Source organism: Nymphaea colorata, chromosome 2 (genome assembly GCF_008831285.2).
Source record: "Nymphaea colorata isolate Beijing-Zhang1983 chromosome 2, ASM883128v2, whole genome shotgun sequence".
Classification (NCBI taxonomy): domain Eukaryota; kingdom Viridiplantae; phylum Streptophyta; class Magnoliopsida; order Nymphaeales; family Nymphaeaceae; genus Nymphaea; species Nymphaea colorata.
The window spans coordinates 36,179,209-36,199,093 of NC_045139.1; the positions used below are offsets into that span (position 1 = coordinate 36,179,209).

Below are 19,885 nucleotides of genomic sequence, written 5' to 3' on the forward strand. Positions count from 1 at the left end.
ACTTTCAAACTCTGCAGATATTGAGCCAATTCACTGTTGGGAAGGTCCCCGCGTAGAAATTCTGAGCAGTTAGACCCAGGGATGAGTTGTTGGTTAATAGAGATTTAACTCGAGGTACAAGCCAGTCACTGTTGGTGACTTCAGATTCCCACAGCTGCAGTCGAGACCTTCTCATGGGAACAGCTCGGGAAGACAAGGATCAGAGATACCGTTTTTCTTAATTTGGTATTAATCTCTGATTCCCATGATTCCATCAACTGCAATCCTGTCACTTTCTATCCAGGGGAGATGGTAGGATTGGCAAGGTAAAAAATTTTCAACTTCTTTTTTCTTAAATACGAATTTCAAGTGATCTGATTCACAATGATTCTGATTGGAATCCGATTTATTTCAGCTGATTTGATTTTCTGATTTTTATTTCAGACACATTTTTTTCTTATTCATTTCCTATTCGACTTAAGTAAGAAAAAAGGTTGTTCTTGTTCTGATAAAAGCTTCTTGAGTCTTAAAAGCTCTTCTGTCACCACATTCTTGACGGAGGGTAAATGGGCAATGTCCTTTTTTTTTTTTTTGAATTTTGAATTTTTACTTGAGGGAAATAGCCTTAGCATAAAACTTTAAGGTCGTACCCTGGTGCCAAGATTCTCTGACTTTGTTAGACTTACTACAAAGAATGAAAAGAAGACGAGGATTTGCATGGGCTTTTTATGCTTTTGCTAATCTAGTAAAAAATGACATTCACTCTGATAATGGTTAGTTTTAACATTGAAAGCCAAAGCCAAGGGTGTGTGCTTAAGGAAAATGTCATGAAAAAGGAAAGCCAAAGCGAAAGAAGTGTGGTTATCTACTTATCTTCAATTTAGTTTTGATGAGTTCATTTGATAAGACAAGAAGAGAATCATAGAAAACTTCGACAGGTTGAAGGCAACCAGGTTTCATTTAGCGCTTGCTTTCAATGATGAAAACTTCAAAAAAAAAAAAAAATCACTTAAACAATACTCTTTACACTGTTTTGTTTCGTTCTGAATGCGGCCATTTGGCAAGGCTTAAAAATCAGGTGGGCGTCTAGATTGGTGTAAAAAGCACACTTATAAGAATGTGAAAACTTTTAACTGAGTGTCACACTTGTGATGTTTGATAAAAAAAAATGATGCAGACACTAGATATATAAACAACAGACCCCCTGAGTTTAAATGTCACGCTTGTCATTGTTGATTAGAAAAAAATCATGCACCCGACCAAGACACGAGGTATAAACAACAGACCCGTCAAGTTTGAATTGCCTATCGATTGTGCTACGGCCCTTTACTTGCACGACTCAGTTTTGGTTATGCCCCTTTACTTGCACGACTCAGTTTTGGTCTCGTTAGAATCCGAGAAGATTAGGCGCATTCGAACTCGCTCCCACCACGCACCTCATTGGCAGGAATATTCCCCCGGAGAGTCCAAAAAAAGAGCTATAAATTGAAAAGGGTGCACGCTAATTCCAGCTTTCGTATATTGATGGATAATTCGCAAGTGGAAGATGCATTTAGGGTGATTGATGCCTCCATAGCCGAAATCAAATGGAAGCTCAGGCCTTCATCCAAGAATCGATTAGTTTTCGGTACCCTTTTTCCCCTTGTGCTTGAATCAAGGACGGAATTGTTTGACTTACTGTTGCATTTTTTTTTTTTTGTAAACATGATTTTGTGCTTGATTTTATTGGTTTCTTTTGATTTTTGAATATAAAAAGAATCTCATGGATTTTGTTGCATGGACGAATTCAAATTTGAGATGTTGAGTGTTGTTTCTGCTCGTGTTTAATGCCTATTTTCTCATTTCTTGGTTACACCATACAGCAGATTAAGTGCTGGAATGAACACAATATAATGGGATTTTGTTATTATTCAATTTGTATGGCGTTTGTTTGTTTTTTTCGCCCTCTCGTTTAGGTATCTAAGTACAATTTTGTTCGAGTAAGGACCTTGGCTTCCGGAAGAATGGTTCTTGATAAAGTTCATGAGCAAGTTCAACGGGCTGTTGACTCGTTCTGGCGGGTCAACTGGGTAACTGGATTAGCTATAACCAAATGTTTCCTTCTACATAACCTTCTAAAGACAAGGGAAAGAACAGGGTCATTCTTCGTATTGATCTTTCCACATTTCTATCTGTGAGCAAATGAAAATGTCTGGACTGATACATATGTTATTAATTGACTTGATTTATAGTATATATCTCAAATTCTCTATGGATCAGAAATGAAAGTAGGAGTGAAGACAATCAAACAACGCTTGATGTAGTTGCACATGGTGGGCACAAGCACAAAATGTAAAAGGAAAATTTTTTAGGAAATGAAAAAATGATGAGAAGAAAATGACATAGCATTTCCTTCCAATAGTCCTTAAGAGTTAAGAGCTCTTGAAGGTGTGTGCATATCATTAGGATCCAGGAGTATTCAGGCATTACATCATAGCTGCAGACTTTCAAAAGGATATCCGAGTGATGGGATAGTTACTTCGTTTTTATTAAATTTGCAGATATACTGGCACTAATTACAGGTCTTAGGCCGGCAGTAATGGTGGATTATGGTGGTCATGGATCTGAACTGCAAGCACACCTTTGCATTTTACTAGATTTGATTAAAAAGGTCTGAACTTCATTACTTCATATATATAGAACTGTGCTCTCGGTGCTGTTGTTCACTTTCCATGCAATCTGATAAAATCTTGCTTGGTCAGCTATTCTACATTTTAATGTTGCCAGTGTGTATTCGGTGAATGAGAAAATTCATGTCAAGGTTTTGACAATGAAAACTGAAACCGTGAAACGCCTATGTGGGAGGATTTTCTAATTTAATTACATGCCATTTGTTTGAATGAAGAATGAAGTATAGGATGTGTAATACTAATACATGATAGTTGATCGTGTTGTTTGATCTGTAACTGCAGCAAAGAACATTTTGGGTTTAGAGCCCAAATGAGCTTCTCACTCTGCAACCATGAGTAATTACAACCAAACTTTGATATATCAGCCTATTGCCGAATGATATTTTGTTAGTTTTGTCGTATGAGGAGAGAGTGTTCCAAATCATGACACTGGAGCATTCTTCTCATTCCTTGGGTGCATCGTTCTCAGTCAGAAATCTGCTGTTTCTAGGTATCCCATAATTGTGCTAAATTCCTTTTCAGATTCTCCCTCCTTAGTATGCTTCTCAATCCCGTTTCGTCCTCTGTGCTCTCCAGGAGCTAGTTCTTGTCCTCTCCTTGTTTTGAAACTCATATACCAACTTCTGTTGCTCATAATGTAGTTAATTTTATGTTCTGGTTTTGTCAGGAGTGGGAATAAATTTAAATTAATAACTTTATTCTTTATGAATAATAATGTTAGTGGCCATGTGGAAGCTCATTATATGTTTGCAGACAGTTGAATCATTTGAGGGTTAGCGAGTAGCTAGAGGTTGAGCATTCCTGCTTCTTGGAGAAGATATAGTACATACAGCTATAGAAACATTCTGGTGTTGGTAAAGAAGCAATTTTTTTGTGAGGGATTTGTTTCTCCATTACTTCAAATTAGAATTTGCATAGTTGAATATTCACCTTTCAGTAACATGTCAACTGATGCAACCTGTAAAGTTGTATAAGAGCCACAGAAAGTTATGGTAATCCATTTTTTGTTCCTTTTTGGACAGCAATCATCATTGTTTGAGCTTTTAAGAGTCATGATAATTGAGGATATGATCTACCTAATACATATCAGAGGACTGGCGGAACATGCTTTGGCAAGCCTCTGCTTGAAAAGGGAGATACTATTTGTAGACATTGATAAAGACCCTCCAAAGGTTGACTTGATTGGGGTTCCTTCACAGGCTTTTTTTTTCCATAAACCTGTCTTGTTACTTTATTTTTTCTGAATAATGACAAATTTAATTGTGCCTGTGGCAGATGCTTTTACAGAAAGATGGACAGGTAGTATCAGCGCAGCTTGAATCAATTCAGAAAATGCTCTTCTCACTACTTTGTGTTCATAAACTGAACAAAGACCTACTGGCAGATATCCCACCCTTTCTAGGGATTGGACCCCCAGAAAAGGTGTTGGTTGAGCAATCTGGTTATCAGAAAGATCCTGCTAATGAATTCTCTGGGCCTATTGACCTTAGCAGCTTGATGCAGGATAGTCAGGTCACTCTGCCCACTCTGAATGGGTAAACCATCTTTTTATTGGCAAGCGTAGGTGCTAGTTGTGCACTTTTTCTATTCATGCATCCCTGGGACAACTCATCTCTAGCTGCCGTCACAATTTTAGCATCCTGATTTTTAGTGTCCATTCTGCAGATACATGACCAAACTTATATTTGCTGCTTGGAGCAATGCATTACTTGAGTGTTGCATCAGCAGGTTCTGAAGTATGCCAGTTTAAGGTGCACTAATTCAATCATACATGCAGAAAAAAAAAAGATAAAGGAATGATGTGTTTGTACGTAAGCAGTTTCACATTTTTAGCTTATGTGGCAGCAGATAAATATAATATTCGAAATCTTGAATCTGTTAGAGCTGCAAAAGCTAATGGTTAATATGTTAACACAAATTCAGATAGTTGTACTAACAGAACAGAGGCCACCATATTTTTGAGTTACTAATCTCAGAAATTTACCAGATTTGCATTTTTTATGCTTGAATTGTGTGACAGCTTCTAAATATAAACGAAAAATCAAGAATTTATTTTTATATGCAGAAGCTGTGGTACTGACTGTTGAAAAAAATTCAGATACTTATCTAACAATCACCACTATATATTAGAATGGACTCTGCTTGGAAGTTGACTTGGTTTGGTAGCCAGTGTACAACTGTAGTTGTGACGGAAATTTAACTCTAGAATATCTATATATATGTCTAGCTGATGCAAGCACATATACTGGTTTAGTTCATCATTTGAATGGTTTGTGGCCGAGTGTCTCCCATCTGGAAAATAATCACTGATCAACATATTTATGGCTAAGTGTGTACGGAATAAGACATGATTATATGAATATATTCCACATGTTCACATCTTAAATTTGTGTATGCATGTGCGGAGCCTCATATGGCAAGATATGTGCAGTGGTTTTACTGCAGAGAAAACAACTCTTAACTCCTCAGGGATTAAGTTATAATGATTGAGTGGATTTACTGCAGAAAAAGAATTAAGTCCCCTCCCTAGTTTATTCCAGGTGATTCATAAGGAAACCTTTGCCCTCACCGACATTGACAGCATGACCATCTGACTACTTACATAATGTACAGTCTTCTGATAAAACTTGGTTAGGGCAACTGAGACATGGATCAACCTTCTGTATGCAAGTGGATATTTTTCAACCAATAAGTTATAGTTTTTCCAAAAGTTGTACAGTAGTCATCTTGATTCTTGAGCACTATGTGTAGGCATACATTGTTTATACATTTTGCTTACCCTACAAGTATGAAATCTTTAGTACTGATGTTGTACCTGCTGAATGACTGTGATTCTGAAATGCTACCAAAAGTCAAATGTTGATTGTTTTGTTTAAATTCAATTTTGTCCATCTTATTTATGCAGATGGCTTCTTGGTTATCCAGTTGCTTATTTGTTCACTAAAGATCATGTTGCTGATGCAATATCAAACCTGTCTTCCAAGCCTCTTCACCTTTACATGATTTTGGTTTGCAGGTATGAAAGTGACCTATTCCTGCAGTTTAATCTCACTTACAACCATTTATCCTAATGTGTTGGGATTTTTACGTTGCAGAAATGTGGTATCCAAGAAGGACAATTTTCAAGAACTAATGAGGTATAATTGCTTATGTATGCTCCATTGCAAGTTAGATCTATTCGTTTGAAGTCTCGTTGTCTTGCTGTCTTTTGACTGTTTGTAGCTGGCAATTGTTTTCAAAACGTTGCGTAACTGTATGTAGGCAAACAGAAAAATTATGTGTTGTTGATTTCCTGCTATAAGCAACCTAAGTATCTTGTCATTTCTCCAAAGACCAAATTTTCTGAATGGAATTCATTTCTTTGAATTTCATTGATGAAGCAGCAGCTTGCCAAAAATAAATTTTAAGGGCATGGAACCTGTTTATCTAAACCATCATAACCCTGAAGAACGCTAGCAGGCTTGTCATGGTCATTTAAACTGGAAAAAATTGAATGCAATGAGAGCCACTGAGAAATGAGAATTGCATGAGCAATAACGACAAATTATAGCAGTTCTGTTTTATAAAATATTATTCAATTTTGAAAATTCTCTCTCCTTTTCGAAAATTAGACAATGATTTTTCATTATATCTTTTCTTAACTTTTCTCACTGCTTTTATGAGTATTTCTCTGCAAGCCCTAGGCTAGCAAGCATTTCATATTGTTTTGATTGTATTCCAAATCTCATGGTTTTCTTAGGATTTGTGTAACTGAAGATGGTTTGGACAAAGAGAGACAGAGAGGGAGAAAATGCATACTTTCAGGATGGACCCATCTGTTAGGAAACATGCATGCCTCCAAACACATGAAAACACAAACTCGAGTATGATAATGGATTCTGACTCTCTTTTTTTTGTGATGATATGAATAGTTTTACGGTGCCTTGTGAATTGAGCATGCGGGGAGATGATGAGCAATGGGCTAAAGCATTTATGGTGGACATGTCGTCAAAACTTGAGAGATGTAAACAAGTTTGGAGGCATTTGAAGTTAGAAGTTCGTGAATGCTACCCTCAGTCTATTGTGTTATAGCAACAAAATTTCACGTTCATGCCTTGCGACTCTCCCAAACTCTTGTGTCACAGGTGAATTCTTTGCAGCAGGTAGGGCCTTTTGTTAGTTCCATATCATGCAGGAATGAAGGCATGGGGTTCGGCATCAACAAATGTTTAGTGCAATACATGGGTTTACCCGTTGCACGAACTGGATTCATCTTACTTTAGGGGTTGTATAAATCATAAACGGCCCCTGAGAGATGAACTAGATGCATTCTTTTTACCCAGATTAGTTTTTATTTTTGTAAGATTCTGAATGCTCAAATGAATGAAAATATGAACTATGCTGTCACTGTGATGATAAGCGGCGATGTTGACATTGTTGCTAAACACATACACTATGCATTGCTCAAGGCAACAACGATGATTTGCATGGTAAGGAGATTCAAGGTCTTCTTGGGGTTGGAATTTCCAGCAGCACACCGTGAGGATCTAGGGAAAGTTTAAGAAACAAGATATTATAGTATCTGAGCGGACAAAGGATTCACACGTAAATTTATGAATGCAAATCAGCCTGGAAACTCAAATATGAAATATGCAACCATGTCCTGGGTTCTGAAGTCTAATGGGAGGATTGTGCTATCAAGGAATACGCTCCTGAAAGAAACTCAATATGCAAATGTCTGTAACTCCAATGGAAGACAGATATTGTGTCAGGGATCGCATGGCAGCAGTTCCTAAAACAGGTAGAACAGAGAGACAACGCCATCATCCTTTCTGTTTTTTTGATCACCGCTTCTAGCTTACTATAGTCTGTGCAGTCAGCAAGATGAGGTTGTCACTTCATCAGCAGGGAAGATTATTGGAAACATCTCTCGTATTCTTTCCTCAACAGTATTTCCAGGTGAGCAAGAGGCCAACGCCCCAACATTCCCCACACTCCATGCTTCCTTAAGATCAAAAGATTTATTTTCATATATAACCTCAAGGACTGCTTTAGAAGCATCTAGTATGAATTGATCATTCAATAGATATAACCATTTTACCCTGCCCACAATGGCAAATGTTTCCCAATTTTTCGCCAACGTCATGGAAAAGCCAATTTGACCTCATAGAATTGTGACAGCATTTCAGACGTCCAGGTTACGCCAATACCAATTACAACTTTGTATTTCTACATTCACAAACCTTTTCCTGTAACGTTGTTGTTGCTTGAATTTGAGTAAAATAAGCAGGTTCATAATATCATAATTACAGAAAACACGTTTTTTTCAAAAACAAAAAAACACATAAAAACACAATAAATTAACTAGTCATTTAAAACTTTAAAAAACACGTTTTTTTGACAAAATTTTTTTTTCACATTTTTAACACATTTTTCAGTTTTTCAGTTTTTTTAATGTCAAAACTTCATCTTTTTGATGTTTTTTTGTGTTATTAGTTTTTCACTTATTTTATTTTTCTCTCATTTTTAGTTTTTTAAAACTTTTAAAAATTTACCATATTTTTTTCATTTTTTTCAAACTCGCCGTATTATACCCGAGAAAAACCTCACCGTTGGGACCCTATTTGTGACTATGGGACTCCAGATCTTTAACTGCATATGATGCATAAATTTTCCAATGTTTGAAATCCTTCAATCAGCAATGACCTTGGAACAGTTTAAACAATTTTAAAGACTTAATGCATACAGCAACTACAACTCTACAAGATAAACTCTATTTTTTTTTTTTTTCAAAGATTGCAATTCAATTGTCACCAGCAAAAAGGAAAAAAAAATTACCAAGGTATTACATTTCCAAAATTTCAATTAATAAAATTTCAAACAACTTATAAATCAAAACGCCGGGAAAGAATGATACCTCAATCTCTTCATGCACGTACAAATCCTCAAACTTAATTGGGACGTATATACAAGAGATAACATAATCAGTAAATAGAACAAAATATGTCGCCAGGACTTCATATGGAGGCCGCCTATCACTTTCCTCTACCCCTACATGCGTTCTAGGGAATACCTTCAATCTCTCAGATGTTTTCCATCACATTGGTTGGCCTAAACCTGACTGCAAAACTGCTGAAACCTTTATCAACCAGAAATTGTTGGGCAGTGATCACCAAAACTTTGTCGTCTTTTGCACTTTAGAGTTGTGGGAGCTCTTGCCCCCCTTATCTTTGTACATATTTCTAGAAGAAAGAGATTTCCCACCACGACGAGCAGCTGCTACAGCTCGTCTTCTCTGCTTGTTCAGTTTTGCTGTGATAGCCTCATTATCATCATCATCATCATCACCATCAACCACTTCATCCTAGCAATTAGAAGGAAATTAAACCAACAGAAAACACAAGTGACAAGTCACAATTTGACATCATAAATTGTTAGTATAGCGTGGTTACACAGCTTTGAAGCTATGTGATCAAAAGTTAGCTGGTGTAGCTGGTACTGGTCAGTGTGCCCTAGAAAGCCTAATTGGGACACGGTCAGAGCAAGAAGGAAAAATAATATAACTAAGAACACATTAATGTTTGAGACAGAAGAATTAAACCTAAAACGTGCATTTGTGCTTATCATTACATTTATAATTGTACAAAACACTATAGTACACCGCAAACAAACTTGTCACACACTATTTATTAACACAAAAATGAATTTTCAAACAAGCTTGAAACATGAAAGTGAGTTACCAAAACATACAAAGTACATAACATGCATTAGCGCATGCTGTGCTTGTTATTAAACATAAAAGAGAAAAATCAAAGCAACAGAAGGAAGAATGTGCAGAATGATACACATGGCTGACCCGTGGGCTTGAAAGTTCTAACTTCCAAGTTGAACAAACGTCCCTAGCTTGAACAGGGTGCATGTTGCCCTATGCATAACTGGAATCAGCTGGCTTTCTAGGGCAGTGGTAACCACAGGATTCTACACCATCTCACCACCAAAACCATAGCTCGGTTGGGCTAATTCACAACGGGAGAAGAAAAATAAGGAGCAATGGCAGCAGAGAGAAGGAACCGCAGCAGCAACAGAAGGAGACTAAGAGAGCACCACTAGCACAAGAATAGGGAGCAAGCAGCAGAGAAGCAGGAGGAAAGAGGGAAAGTGAAAGACCAAAAAGAACAGCTTCTCATGAGAGAGAGAAAGAGAAAGCCTTCTCTCCTATCTCTTTCTTCTGTGTTATTCAGCCAACAGAAAAAGGACCTTTTCCAGCTCTGTGTCCCCACAGCCTCCCAAAGTCTGTGACCAGGAAATCTTTAAGGCATGCTCCTTCATTCATAACTTATAGCTTTGAAAGCATCTCCTCTGTTCAGCTGCAGGACTCTGAGGGATCTTATCAGGCTGAGGAAGGTGAAATGGTGGTTCCACTCTGTGTGGTGTAAGAACTGATGTCCACAGGCAACGATCCCTCTTTTTCTGGCTCTGCACAATATCCCAACCTCCACGAGGTATAGGAATAACTTCAGCTAGCCAATCTGCATTATGTCATGGGGCTGAAGAAAGAAGACATCACCTGTTGGTTGAGTGTAATAGAGTGAATGAGTGTGGAGCAGAGTTAAATCTACGTTTGGTACTGGGTGGCATTCTAGCTCTTTCTCCAACACGCATACTAAATGTCAAGGGACTAAATTCAGATTAAAAGATGGTAATTCCAGCAGGATGGTGGTGTTCCAGCTAGTTATCCAGAATGTGAGGGAGGAGGGGAACATACTAATGCATGTATTGGAGGGCCACACCTGCAACTTAACTTCCAGATGGATCAGATCTTACACAAAGCATAAGAAAGAATATGTATCCCATCATTAAGGAGAACCCTTGATGATGGCTAAGTTCCAGGGCAAGGGATAATGGACACACTATCCATCATCATGAAGGTGATTTAAGGAGGTGAGAGGACTCCGAGAGCAGCTGGCAGCGTTGTAAAATCTTTGAGGAAGGACATGGCAGCTAACATTATCAGAATCCTGGAAGGAAGAAAGAGAAGTGTTTTTCACGTGAAGAGGGGCTAGACACAAACTTAACTTTGTGCTTAAATGGGGAAAGCATTTAGCTGCCAGGTTAGCCAATTAAATTATTTTGTATGATCATTGTGAGTGAGAGGACCAACCTCCCCATTGGAAGCCACCCACATAGTTTTCCATGTGTAACTCTTTGAAACCGTACAGCTTCTCACAGTAATATACTGGTAAGCCATAAGGGTCTGCTTAACCTCTTTTTTACTATAAAAGAGCTTATAGGTTTGAAGGTAACACACATTTTTCTTACTCCTACATCTACTAAGAATCTGAAAACAACATGAAAATCAGTTCTAACTTTAGTTTAGACGATATCCTGATCTGCACCATAAACATAACCTTATTGATCCTTCTCTCAGATCCTTCTGTCAAATTGGCCTTGCAACTTCACTGTCATTGAAGACTACTGGAGAGGCTTTTTTCCGAGTACTTGATCCATCCAGTCAAATTATAGGACCACAAAAGCAACTAACCAGAGAATGGCATTCTGCCTCCAAGAATCTTTCTTCCCTACCCCAACTTGTTGAAGTTAATGAGACATTGGATTTCAAAATCCAGCAGAGTTGCAAGAATACAATAGAATAACCACATATAATACCAACTTGTACAACTCGTGGGAGAGATGCAATTTCCTTGACACAGTAAAGCCAATCCAAGGAACATCCATCTTCAAAAATCTGGAATTTTTTGGGTCTTCGACACACCTAAGGACGTTATCAATACCAACTTGTCGAAGTTAATGAGACATTGGAATCCCTGAACCTTCTTTCTAATGTGCGACGATTCTGCCATCAAGAACACAGAAGAACATGACTTCCTCTTTCCATGTTTAAGTTTTGTCCCTGTTTCTTTTTCTTTAACACTTTTACTGATACAAAATGAATCGGAAGACTCCAAGCTAATAGTAACATATATAAGACAATGCGTCTCTGCAACTTCTCCTCCCTTGTGTTTGAAGTGGCAACTTCAAGATGAGAAACCATTCAGACCCTTTGAAATTCCATGGTGCATGCAAATCCCATAGGCCATAAATCTAAGCCAAATCAAAACTCTTAACTAATCCTAATTGTTAGTTCAAGAACACCATAATTTTTTGTATTCTAAACTAGTTTTACTAAGTTAAATTCATATAGCAGACAAACCAAACAAAAGAAAACTATGGCCAACAATTCGCTAGGTTCAGAGAGACTGAGTTCTTACTAGTAAAAAACATGGAACACTTCATCAAATATCACTAAAAGTTCATTACTAACACATAAAATGCTAAAGTCATACCTTTTGGTGAATAAAAAAGTAAGTACCATGGTGTCCTAGATTTATTTTAAAATTTAAAGTCAACCAATAAAGGAAATTGCTTCCTATAAAGCAGGTTTTTTGGGTTCCAAGTTCCAACCGAACGATAGATACCTTCTCCTTCACGAGCGCAGACCCCAAGGCTTGGCCTTGAGCAGAATCACAGTCCACAGAATTATCCTTGTCTTCAAAATCATCATTATGATGAGAGGTTTCATTCAACTAAAAACAAAAACAAGAAACTATGTTAGAAACAAAGAAATATAAGCATCACATTTAGCCTAAAGTACTGATCTTCTTTTCAAAATGGATTGGATTTAGGAAATTAGTTCGGGAGATACCTCAGCTGTCAAATGCAATGAATGTGAAGATTCAACAAGAGAATCAATTTGTTCATCTTTAATGGATACATCATCTTCAGTCTCATCCTCAGACCGTGAGTCATCTGGATTTTCAATCACATCTAGGATGAACTGCAGAATACAACTACATCGGGTCAGTAACGTCAGTTCCAGTCCACAGCCATGGAATTATAAAAACTAGAGAGCAAAAGGAGGTTATTATAACACAAAGGAATATAGACCAAGTCTATCAAGACTATATAATATGCTTGAAATCTAGAATCCAGAAGATCAGCCACAGCCCTAACAAAGTAAAACAACAAGAGAAAATACTTTAACGAACAATCCAACATCATAGTGATATTCATATTCAGAAACCAACTTGGTATGGTACACAGGTTCAAACAACCTCCCAAAATAAGAACCATCATGGAAAGTATGGTACATTTGCAATAATATACGTTAACACCTTTTACTTCAATTAACATCAAAATCCATTCAACTATTTCATTTGTTCTAAGCACGCTCACCACATATCATGGTATTTGGAAACAAAATGTTCTCAAAGTCTTTTGACTGAACCTGATAAGAAAGGCCAGTTTGTGTAGATTAAAAAAATTAAAATGGACTTCTTGTACAAATAACTGGATTTTCTTCATAAATCCAGCTACTTGGGTATTCTGAGTAAAACTAAAAATGTCTAAAAGAAATACAGACTATCATCCTCATGAAAAAGCACCTTTTCCGAAAACTTTCCAAGCAAAACAATGATATCACGATAAAAACTGCACTAGAATCTACACTTTTAATCATTAATGTTATGTACTTATTTGCATATAATTGTACAAGTAGCCTGAGTGAATTTTTTTTTATTACTTTGTGATCAATATCTGGTTTCCCAATAATACTATACATCCATCTGTATAGTAGTGTTTAGAGCACTTTCATTTTCTGATTTCTTTCATATTACGTTTTCATTTTGAAGCTTCATATTGTTGTTCACTTCTTTGAGATAAAGTATAAGAAGTTATAATCTTGCCAACAGTTATAAATAAGTGATGTCTCTGAAGCAAGCAGGGGAAAAATATCAACATAATAGAAGAAATTCGCAAAAGTTATTATGTCTTAGCAAAAGTTATTGTCTTACCAACATTTCAAGTAGAATCTCTTGAACTGAAGCACATGATCAATCAGCAGTATTCACTTAAGCCACAAAATATGAAAACAGTGATGGATACATTTAAGCACATGGCCAATCAGCAGTGTTCACTTGTGCCACAAAATATGAAAACAATAATGGATATGTATACATTAAATACATATAGAAATGGAGTATGGGCATATAGGTGTGAGTATAATATACAGAGAACTTATAAATGCTGTCGAGTACAAATGAGTACCTTTTCAATCTCATCCTGGTCTTTCTTCGCAAACCCACTAGCAGCTAACTCCTTGTCCAAAAAACCAGCCTCCTTAGCTATTGAAGAAAAGCAGGGTCTTCCACTTTCACATGCATCTACCTCAGAGTTATCAAGTTGATTATCTTCCGTCTCTTCCAAGGAAAGATGGAACCTGCAATAAGGAAAAACATAGTACTAGTTTCTGAAATCAGAAAAAACTGGCAACTGTAACTTGCAATTTTCAAAAGTTAAAACCAAATGAGAAAAAACTGGCAACTGTAACATGTAACTTGGCTGCATGTGAATAGCCAAGTCCATGGAACTTGTTGAGGATGAACATGCCACCAAGCATACATACATTACGACCTTAACAAACAAATATATGTTTTTCCTCTCAAGCAATTAAAGAACATATAACTTGGTGGTAGTGACAGACTTAGGTTCTTTGACATGCGCTTGATGCAAGTTGCTGTGTTAGTACCTAAGTCACACGGACGCTACAAAGTGACTGCTGCACCCATGTTGACACGACTTGGGAGCAGGTGGGTGTGCGGTTGCGGCTCATATTCGCACCCAACACAAGTCAACAAGAGTCGGGTGCGGTTGACAGCACCCGATCATTTTCCTCTATTTTGGACACGCACCCGACTTGCGTTTGACTCGAGTCCGGTGCGGTCAAACCGCGTTAAGCCTATTTTCGTCCTTTTTTGATTTTTTCAATTTTAAAATTTTTTAACGTTAAAAGGAGGGTTTAGCATTTTTTTTCCATTTCTATGTTCTGTCCTGTTTTTGTTGTTTTGTTGTTTTCTGTTTACTTGTTTAATGTTTGTACTTTGTAAGCATGTTAATGCTTAATATGTTACATTCATATGACATATACACAATACATTATAACTTATAAGTATGTAATATATAATATTCATATATAATTTATCCATAAAGTGAGTAGTGTAAAGTGTATGACTATAGGCTATAGTGTATACTCTAAATTTCTTAATTCTTATATGTGTGTGTGTGTGTGTGTGTAAATATTATAATAATAAAATTAATAATAACAAATAAATATTCTCGCTGCACCGCCGCATCGCAATTTTTGGGGATGTGCCGCCCCGCACCTATGTGACATAGGTCAGTACAAATACCCATAAAGAAACATTTTCTGTTTGTAACCTGCTGAAGGCACCTATTTCTTCTGGCATTGCATCTTTCATCACTATATCATTTTTGTTGTTATATTAACCTAGCTCCTCATGGTTCTAGATTCACCACCTCCATTAACAGTTGGCTGTATTCCATAACCATTTCATATGTACTTTACAAACAATAGAAACATCATCTGATCCTTCATATGCTTTTATGAGCAAAATGTTCTTGATGTCCTGAATCCAAATTAAGAGAGAATATAGGTTGCTACTTCCTAGTTTCAATACTAATCCAGTAAAAATGCACCATGTTCTAGCTAAATCCAGTTCTTCTAAGCTAAGTTTCCATATGGACTGTTGTAAAAGTCGTAGCAGATTGAACATATAAAATGATGAAGCATGGTAATGTAATCCAACATGATAACTTATGCCCAACGCATTGTGCAAAACATGTTGTATACAATGATCATATTTTAGAATGAAATGGTGCCCAAGGCAAGTACCCGATTTTTATCCAACTCAGTGAAATAGTTTTAAATATTTTTAATTAAACAAGTCTTTCTTCTGCAATTATAAGAATGCATAGATGTCTAATGCACCTAGACTCCTTCATATTAAATAAGGAAAAAACAAAGCAATAATACCTTCATCACACATGTAAGTCAAACATGAGGCAGTAGTACAAACAATTCTAATGATTATAAAGAATGAAATGGTGCCCAAGGCAAGTACCCGATTTTTATCCAACTCAGTGAAATAGTTTTAAATATTTTTAATTAAACAAGTCTTTCTTCTGCAATTATAAGAATGCATAGATGTCTAATGCACCTAGACTCCTTCATATTAAATAAGGAAAAAAACAAAGCAATAATACCTTCATCACACATGTAGGTCAAACATGAGGCAGCAGTACAAACAATTCTAATGATTATAAAGAACCATTTTCTCAATTGTTTCCATTATAACTGAGAAAATTTTATAAAGAAGCTCTCTCTCTCTCTCTCTCTCTCTCTCTCTTTCTCTCTCTCTCTCATGTGTGTTCACCAGAAACAACTGTCCTCTCTTTTATGTTCACCAGAACCAACATACTAAGTAGCTTTGTGGCTTTGCCCACATAAATTATAAAACACACACATACACTCAGGCACATAATGTACAAGTTTCGACTTTGTTTTCTTGTATGAGGTATAAACCCTCAAGAAAAAGCATGATCAGCCTCGAGAAAATGATCTAAAGGACAGTAAATAAGCCTTTTGAGACAGGAGCTGAAATAACAAGGTCAAGTAAATGCACAGGGAATACATACTAATTCATCAACTTTGCAAGATTCATAAGGATCCAAACAGTGGATGAGTGAAATATTGAAATTAAATAAAAGAATCATTGGGTAGGAACCATGCAGTGTTCTGCTCAATACCTTTTACTGAAAAATTTATGAATGCAATCAACGTCACGATCAAAGTACCTGAAAAAAAAAAACAATTTATATAGATTCTTTGATATCTTAATGGGCAAGAAAGAAGTAGAAAAACAAACCAAAGAAAGCTTACATAAAATGAATCAAGCAGTCAAAGACAAGCAACAAATACCTACATTTGGGCATTTTCATGAGAAACAGAGACCATTTGAGGGAAGTCTATCATGGTTACTTTTTCATTGTCATCAATCTACCAAAACCAAATAAAAACTTGTTAGATACTCCTACCTAACCTTAATCAGACCTGAAACAATAAACCAGCCATTATTTACAGACATTCTTCTTAAACAAAAGTCAATGCTGATAACAAAAATATAAATCATTAAAACATGTGTCATTGATAATAAAGATAATGGAAGGAAAGAAGGACATATTTCATAAACAAAAGAAGGCAAACCCCAAGAACAAGCTAGTACACAGGAAGAAATAAAAGAGAAGAACACATTCATAAACCAACAAGCATAATATATTGGAATGATAGATATCTCATCCATTTCACGGCATTAAATATCCCACTCATGAAAAATTATCAACTTTCTCATTTTTCCACTTTGCACAATCTTTCGGATTACAAAGTTCCTATAGTCAAGAGACCCACAGTTACCAACATATTCATTGTAAAATAAATAATGCAAAGAGCCTTAACATTTGTTAATAAGTCACACTTCTTCTCCAAGGATCCACCAAGCCTTCCAATCTTCCATGAGCCACTAGGATAACTGCATCTTATCTACTTCTTCATAGATTAAGAATAATCTGTTGCCCTCCTTACTATTCAGGATTCCTAAAATCATATACCAGACCTTTCACTCATTACTGAGCCATGCTCCTTTCATGGAACCTGACCTCCTCCAAGCATCTTATATGACTACATGTACTTAGCATGTGGCATTTTGAGAAAGTTCCATCTTATTTTCATTCTCATTTAACTAAAATCATGTTCCCTGTTGAAGGTTTACTCTAGTGATTCTCATTCTGACCATCACTTTTGGGAACCATGAATCCAAGCAAGCTTCAACATCATCCATCTCCTAACTGGACATGAATAAGTGCTTCATGTGGCATGAGATTCAAATAAGTCTGTTTCTGTTTTTTCTTTTTTCCTTTCAATCATATAACTGTCATCCCATACAATGAGACTTGTGACACATGAGGAGAGAGACACGATATGCAAGTGGAAGTGCATCCTGAGCATTAGTTGCCCAAGAAGACGAATTACTTGTAGTAAGTGAAACAACATAAAATTTTCAGTTAACCCTAAAGCTAAGGTTCTTCAGTTGTCTCAAACTGTTCACCCATTAAACGTCAGAAGGAAATCTATAACCAAATGAAAGAATTCATCAGGAGAGAGGGCCCCATCAAGCCTACCATTATATTAAACTCGTTAAAGTCACAATGTATCAACCCATGCTCTGCTAAACGAACCACAAGACCGACAATCGTATCAAAAACGTTCTCTGGATTTTGCAGCTGCTTTACTTGGACACTGCAAAAGGCATCAAACAAGAATCTATAATTGACCAGAACATGAATAGCAGAAAAAGGTAATGTATGTGTTTTGAAAAGAAAATGAGATAGAAAGAGGCAAAGTAGCAGTGCAATGATTAAAACTCCCAAAGGGTTTCAGATGAAGCTTACAGTGGATATCCAGATACTAAGGACATAACAACACAGTGTCTGTTGCAGTCCACCGCTTCTGGAACAGGGAATTCATGTTTCTGTAATGCCTGGAAAATTGAAAGGTTCCAAAAATGAGATACAAACCTTCAGATGAGGAATACCTATTTGGAATGCCAAAAATGTGTGGAAGAGAAGAGCAACCTTCATGAAAACAAATTCTTTGAAGGCCGCAAGTCTTGAGAGGTAGAGCCAATTGTAGCTACTGCGATGCAGCAAATAGTCACGCTTGGATTTCACAGCTCTGAAGGAAACTCTACCCAGTCTGTGCAGCTTTATAGCCAAAACCTTCCCATCTTCTGTTTGAACCTCGAATATGTCTTTGGAGCAAGAGGGACAATGTCAGCAGAAAAACCCAAGACCAATCACACCAAAAGGCTAGCACCAATGTCAAATTAGAACGAAGGCATGGCCTTGACAAACCAACAAACGGCCACAACCCTGTGATTTACAGTCCTAAAGAGGGTTGATCACCTGACTCTTTTCCTACGCCTATCTGTCTTCCGACGGCAGCAAATACTCCACGATTGACGAGAGCTTTGATCGCAAGGAAGTCATAGCCAAGGTAGGTCAGGCGAAAACCATCGTCTGCAGAAGGATGACAAAGCGGAAGGGGACTCGTCAGACGAAAGGAATGTTTGGTAAGTTTTAATATAGAAGCTTGTTTAGAAAGAAAAAAAAAACACAGTAGCCTACATTTGGAAGAGTCGTGATGCACCAGCTTATGCTTGAGCAAATTTCTTAACACTTTGTATGTGCCTCCGTGTCTGCAGAAAATAAGTTATGGTTCTGATGAAAGAGCAACACGACGTGACAAGAACAATGAAGCGAGCATTAACAAAAAATAAAAGGAGGTAATATCTGGCATGTCGGTCAGAACTTGAGTCTTGAAGAAGTAGATTAAGCGTTGGATGATATTTAGGAGAGTAGACAGACTTACTTGAGAGAAGCAATTCGGTCGATGAGCTCAGCGGGTACAATCTCGTGCTAAAGGAGATAGGAAGAAGAAGATAAGAATAAAATTAAATTAAGAACTACTGCGGATAAGTTGAAACACTAGTTCGATCAACAACCCTAAATTATCTAAAATAAAGAACAAGACAAATGAAGTAGGCAAAAGAACGAAAGGGAGAAGAAAGTGGAGGTCGGGAGCAGAAGAACTACTACTTACATTCCTCATGCCCATCTCGACGGCGGTAAGGACCCGGAAGTCGTCCTTGGAAAGGTACCTTAGAACGTTCACGTCCAGCTTCATTGCTCCCTTTTCTCCTTATCTGGCAAAGTAAGCCAGTCACCAGTGGCAGAGGAGGGCAACTGGCTCTGACGCCGTCTGACGGGAAATCGTCTACTTGGCCGGAGGCGGAAATCGCCGGAGCCCCGTCGCCGCTTCCTCTTTCGGGTGGGGCTGAGTGGAGGGCGCGGAATCGAGAGAGAGAGGGAGAGTTTCGTGTTAGGGGTTAACACTAACAGCAATCGGCGATCGGGTAAAACTGTTCAAGGCAGGGAAGCGTCCTCGTCCTCCTTGTTTTATGAAAATTTCAAGATGGCGCACGCCTTACTAGAGTTTTTGAGAAACCGGTGAACATTTACTAAAAACGTTTAAATTAAAGAATAAAATCAATTTTTTCAAAACTGTCCGTTAAACATACTTAATTAAACATGCTTAATTCTGGCACCGTCGAGTACTGCCGAAGAGCCGACCAGCGGTGCAGCTGGGTGCAGCTGGGCACGACGATTACCACCCAACAAGCCTATGTCCTTGTTGCCTTGTGAGGTTAGCTTCGGCGGGGATTGCTGAGAGCAGCAGGCCGCAGTACTACGCGCGGCCAAGGATCGGCACAAGCCCAAGAAACGACTTG

The 19,885-nt window shown here is 37.4% G+C and overlaps 2 protein-coding genes across 4 annotated transcripts; one reads left to right on the top strand and one right to left on the bottom strand.

The window, feature by feature from the left end:
* The first annotated feature begins 1,290 nt into the window (after positions 1 to 1,290).
* On the top strand, positions 1,291 to 7,046 carry LOC116249099 (uncharacterized). Of its 3 annotated transcripts, XM_031622231.2 has the most exons (8): positions 1,296 to 1,606; positions 2,520 to 2,629; positions 3,671 to 3,820; positions 3,924 to 4,183; positions 4,314 to 4,376; positions 5,554 to 5,664; positions 5,744 to 5,785; positions 6,560 to 7,046. In XM_031622231.2, exons 1-8 carry the CDS (start codon positions 1,504 to 1,506, stop codon positions 6,717 to 6,719), a joined length of 999 nt encoding a protein of 332 aa, XP_031478091.1. In that variant the 5' UTR covers positions 1,296 to 1,503; the 3' UTR covers positions 6,720 to 7,046. The 3 variants fall into 3 exon arrangements, with proteins under 3 accessions (XP_031478093.1, XP_031478091.1, XP_031478092.1); XM_031622233.2 differs by lacking the exon at positions 3,671 to 3,820 and having other exon boundaries at positions 1,291 to 1,606; XM_031622232.2 differs by lacking the exon at positions 4,314 to 4,376 and having other exon boundaries at positions 1,300 to 1,606.
* Positions 7,047 to 8,461: 1,415 nt separating this feature from the next.
* LOC116249009 (uncharacterized) lies at positions 8,462 to 19,524 on the bottom strand. The gene is made up of 13 exons (XM_031622096.1): positions 19,198 to 19,524; positions 18,967 to 19,013; positions 18,723 to 18,793; positions 18,501 to 18,614; positions 18,171 to 18,346; positions 17,988 to 18,076; positions 17,718 to 17,835; positions 16,466 to 16,539; positions 16,290 to 16,337; positions 13,731 to 13,902; positions 12,331 to 12,462; positions 12,104 to 12,211; positions 8,462 to 8,991 (listed from the first exon to the last, which is right to left on the bottom strand). The coding sequence occupies exons 1-13, from the start codon at positions 19,279 to 19,281 to the stop codon at positions 8,797 to 8,799; spliced, it is 1,428 nt and encodes a 475-aa protein (XP_031477956.1). The 5' UTR covers positions 19,282 to 19,524; the 3' UTR covers positions 8,462 to 8,796.
* Positions 19,525 to 19,885: the final 361 nt, after the last annotated feature.